This window comes from Borostomias antarcticus (genome assembly GCF_949987555.1).
Source record: "Borostomias antarcticus genome assembly, chromosome: 22".
Classification (NCBI taxonomy): domain Eukaryota; kingdom Metazoa; phylum Chordata; class Actinopteri; order Stomiiformes; family Stomiidae; genus Borostomias; species Borostomias antarcticus.
The window spans coordinates 18,538,433-18,543,377 of NC_140255.1; the positions used below are offsets into that span (position 1 = coordinate 18,538,433).

Here is a 4,945-nt window from a genome sequence, read left to right on the forward strand (position 1 = left end):
AATGAGGGGAGGGGGATGGTGATGGTGGTGACGGTAGTGTGTATGTGTGTGTGCGTGCGTGTGTGTTGCCAGGTTTGGCGAAGAGCATAATGACAGCCTGGGTTGCCAGGTTTGGTTTGGTGAAGAGCATAATGACAGCTTGGGTTGCCAGGTTTGGTTTGGTGAAGAGTATAATGACAGCCTGGGTTGGTAGGTTTGGTTTGGTTAAAAACATCATGACAGCCTAGGTTGCCAGGTTTGGTTTGGTGAAGAGCATCATGACAGCTTGGGTTGCTAGGTTTGGTTCGGTGAAGAATGTTATGACGGGGAGGGGGAGGAGAGCCTCATCTGCCCTTCCATCCCTGCCTTAGATTACAGGGTTGATCTAAGTCCATAAACCGTCACTGAGGGTTGCAACCCCAAAACCCCCAAATCATAGGTTCAACATCCCCAGCCCTATCCCCGCCCTCCACCTCGGCACGCCGGCCGAACGCAATCTCCCCCGACCAAAACCGCCAACCTGCAATCACACCCTCATCACCACGACAGAGGGAACGACATTCAAACCCACTGAACCGCAAAAGAGATTAGGACGGGAGCCTGGAACTTTACAGACGTACATTAGTTCCGCCCTTCGGAAGCCATTTGACTGCGGATGGCGTTTCTAGTTGGAGTAGGACAGGGTCTTACTTCATGGGTTTGGATGGTGTTTCTAGTTGGAGTAGGACAGGGTCTTACTTCATGGGTTTGAAGAGGGCCTGTCCGTAGTTCTGGAAGGTCATGATGAGCTTCAGCTGGGTGCCTCCGGACTTCATAGCTGTCAGAGCAGGAAACAAAAATAGAAATACTGTCAACAGCATCAACAAAAGAGTCACAGAATCTCAGATTGTCAAAGTTCACTTTCCGCCAGCTTGCGACGGCCACTGGCTGGGGTGTGTGTGTGTGTGTGTGTGTGTCTGTGTGTCTGTCTGTGTGTGTGTGTGTGTGTGTGTGTGTGTGTGTGCTGTCACAGTTTGTTTGATCAAGAGGGAAACTGAGGGGTTGAAGGACAGATAGAAGTGCAATCACACAACTCTGTTCTTTTTCTCTGCTCTCTCTCTCTCTCTCTCTCTCTCTCTCTATATATATATATATATATATATACCTCTCTCTCTCTATATATATATATATATACATATATATATATATATATATATATATATATATACCTCTCTCTCTCTCACTTGAGACTGTTTTGCTTGTCAAATTCAGATAGAGGCTGAAATTCTAATTTAGCCAGAATCCCAAGCTTTGTTGAGAAGGGGTACACAGAAACGCAGAAACCAATGGGCCTTCAGCCTCATACTCAGCGACCAATCGCTGGCACGCTGTTTCAGTGGCCTTTCACCGAGGTGAAAACGATGTCCTTTACTCATAGGTTGACAAAAAGAGACGGTTCACTTAGTAAATCGATTGCATCCAGTTTTTATCCAGCTTATGGGTTGTCGGCTGTGATGGGCTTGTATGTATGTACAGCTGAACCAAGGCAAATCATTGCTATTCAAGTCACTTCCTCTTCTGTCTGTGTAATTGCATGGACATGGTGTCAGAGAGCACACTGGCAGGGGGTGCCACACACACACACACACACACACACACGGGGGGTGGGAAGTGCCACGTTTTGCAGGTCTGCGTGTGTGTCTGTGTGTGCGTCTATTTTTTGTGTGTGTGTGACGAATGAATAAATGAACGTGTGTGTGTGTCTGTGTGTCTAATTTTTCACTAAGTTCCACATAGACGCACTCACTCACACACACACACACTCACACCTTATCCTTGCAAAGACATAGTTAGGGAATCAGCCAATCAGATCGCTGGGATTTGCATATATCTTTAGCAAAGATAAGGTGTGTGTGTCTGTGTGTGTGTGAGTGCGTCTATGTGGAAATTAGTGAAAAATTAGACGCACACACACAGACACACCTGCGAAACATGGCACTTCTCACCCCCCATAGTTTATGTGTCACTGTTGATGTTTGTGTGTGTGTGTGTGTGTGTGTGTGTGTGTGTGTGTGTGTGTGTGTGTGTGTGTATGTGTATGCGTGTGTGTGTGTGTAAAAAGCTAAATTGTCTGAAGCATGCTCCCCCGCTACCAAGCCCCACCCCCCGCCCCTCCGCCCTGTCTCACCAACGCTGGTGATTCTCTGGGAGACCAGGTCTTTGAGCAGGGCATCGATGACGGGGTTGTGTCTGGAGTAAAGCTCGTATCGATTGATGCCGATGTGGAAACGAAGCCAGTTGGGGTAGGAGTCAGCGGACAGCTCTCCAGGAGGAGGATACTCCTCCCCGTTCCCCTCTACAGGCCTGGGGAGGCAGAGGAGAGTGGAGGAGAGAGGAGGGGAGAGAAGAGAGAGGAGGGGAGAGGAGGAGATAGGAGGGGAAAGGAGGAGATAGGAGGGGAGAGGAGAGAGGAGGGGAGAGGAGGAGAGAGGAGGAGAGAGGAGGAGATAGGAGGGGAGAGGAGGGGAGGAGAGGAGGAGAGAGGAGGGGAGAGGATGAGATAGGAGGGGAGAGGAGGGGAGAGGAGGAGAGAGGAGGAGATAGGAGGGGAGAGGAGGAGAGAGGAGGAGAGAGGAGGAGATAGGAGGGGAGAGGAGGGGAGGAGAGGAGGAGAGAGGAGGGGAGAGGATGAGATAGGAGGGGAGAGGAGGGGAGAGGAGGAGAGAGGAGGAGATAGGAGGGGAGAGGAGAGAGGAGGAGAGAGGAGGGGAGAGGAGGGGAGAGGAGGAGAGAGGAGGGGATGAAAGAGGGGAGGGGAGAGAAGGAGAGGAGAGGGAGGGAGAGATGGTGGTTATCACATTGGAGATTATGACATAATCGTAGGAAACATGGTAATAGCCTATGGATGGTGCATGGGTGGTGTGTAGAATCAATCAACAGCTTTAGCACAACAATGCGTTTACCCTATGAGAGCAAAATCCAACGTTGATATGTAAAGACATTAATATGTATTTATGACTTGTGAAAGCTGTATTTTTTATATATGTTAAGTGTGCTTTTCCTCTTGTTTGCTTCTTATCTTTATTTTTTTCTTTATTTTTTTACTTTAATGAAACTGTGCACGCCTCTCTTTTGATATGGAGAAGACTGTGTAGCCAAAATAAAGAGCCGTGTTTTACCATTCCGGATTCTCGGCGGCCTTGGGGTCGAATCTGATGTCTGTGTTGACGTTGAACAAGGTGTCGTCGTCGGTCAGAGTCGGTAAGGCTCTCTTGTACAGCGGGTGGTCGAACAGAGCCAGCAGCCTCGAACCCCTGGCTGGCACGTGTTTGGTGGCCAGAGAGTCCTGCAGGAACTGTCTCCTCTTGTCGCCTTTCTGCGCGTAATGTTCAAGTCGTTTTAAAGACACAGTTTTGTCCCCGGCCGTCGTTATCTTCTCCAGCGAGTGAGAGGAGATATTGGAGCTCGGCTCGTTGCTGAAGTCCTGGAGGATTCTCAGAGTGTGCTTGTTAGGCCAGCCCGATTCGGCTCCTCCAGACCTGGCGCGGTGCTTCGCCCAGTTCTGGGGCTCCTCGCTCGGCGTGTGCGAGCAGGAGCAGCCGCTGTTGCTGCGCCTCTCCAGCTTGGGTAACAAGTCTATCATGATGTGCATGGAGCAGGCGATCAGAAACACCATGAGGATCAAAACTCGGAATTTGCGGAAGAGTATCATCTTCATAGTGACCTGTTTAAGCAAATGTGAGTATTTACTGCAAATGATCAGCACGCATATAACAAGGCTGACTACATCGCTGATAATATGTATCACACTGGATGCCAATTTAATGAAATACACATTAAACACGTAGTAACCATCTTCACTTGCCGTCTTGAATAAAGGTTTCAGTGTTCAGCCTTTCTATTCCGAGGCTCTAGAATCCCAGGTTTTCCAGGACGGTTCAGTCCCCGCTGTGATTCAGAATAACAGGGTTCTCCGCATGCGCCCAGGTAGAACAGGTCGGGTGGATTCACACCATCGGCCGACTTGCGCAAGCGGCATTCTCAACTCGCTCCCCTCCCTCTCTCCCTCTTTCTGTCTCTCTCACCCCACTTTTCTCCCTCTGTCAAGCCCCGAACTCAATACCACGCACTACAAACGCTGATATTTGGGACGTGGATGGGCGCAGAGGGCAGCTCTACACCGGGAAATAAGTGTTCCGTCAGAACAAGCGTTGACTAGGTCTGCTGCTGCTGGCGCGCATCGGTCCGACCGTCCATCCCCGGGAGGTGTGAGAGGGACCGGATCAGCTGGCCGCTGCTGGCAGCGCATCGGTCGAAAGCAACGCAACTGCTCCTTGCTGTTGTCATATAAAAAAGAATATATTTTTAGAAAAGTCCCGTCGTTTGTTCGTTAGATCATAGTCGCCGACGTGTCCCGTGCACCGATCCAAGATGCGCACATCCCTATTTCAAATGCAACATCAAATTCGGAGAAAAGGGCGATCTAGTCTACAAATCATAATGATTAGAAACAGCTAGGCTACGGATTCGCTTTGGTTCCCGGAGATAGGCTTCACAGTGTGCACCTCCGAGCGAGGAAAAGAGAATCTCGGTCTCACTCCGAGGCATGTGTGAATCAGGGTGGGTGTGTTAAATATTATGATGAAGCAGGAGATCCAGCCTTGCGCTGCGTCACCGGACCCAGATTGGCTGAGAGCGTCTCCTCCAGGCAAGAAGAGAGGAAGAAGAGAGGAAGAAGAGAGGAAGAAGAGAGGAAGAAGAGACGGCGACCATCTGAAGCTCCAGAGGCTGGCTGGCTTTCTGCGTGATGTTTCCCGTTTCACCCGGAGCCCTCGCTCGCTCCCCCTGCACATCCGCCCCGCACAACAAGAGGGCGTCTCATCCCACTGGCCTAGATTGTCTGTGACACTTTGAAGCCTATAGTCATTTCATTCAAGTGTGTGCGCGCGCGTGTGCGTGCTGTGCTGAGAGGCACCTGATCTTTGAC

At 50.2% G+C, this 4,945-nt stretch overlaps 1 protein-coding gene across 1 annotated transcript; it reads right to left on the reverse strand.

The window, feature by feature from the left end:
* Positions 1-713: 713 nt before the first annotated feature.
* Positions 714-3,824, reverse strand: LOC311323862 (extracellular serine/threonine protein kinase FAM20C-like; the record flags this gene model as incomplete). Its single annotated transcript, XM_084456162.1, has 3 exons — positions 3,138-3,824; positions 2,147-2,322; positions 714-796 (listed from the first exon to the last, which is right to left on the reverse strand). The coding sequence occupies exons 1-3, from the start codon at positions 3,674-3,676 to the stop codon at positions 714-716; spliced, it is 798 nt and encodes a 265-aa protein (XP_084312288.1). The 5' UTR covers positions 3,677-3,824.
* Between the last annotated feature and the right edge of the window lie 1,121 nt (positions 3,825-4,945).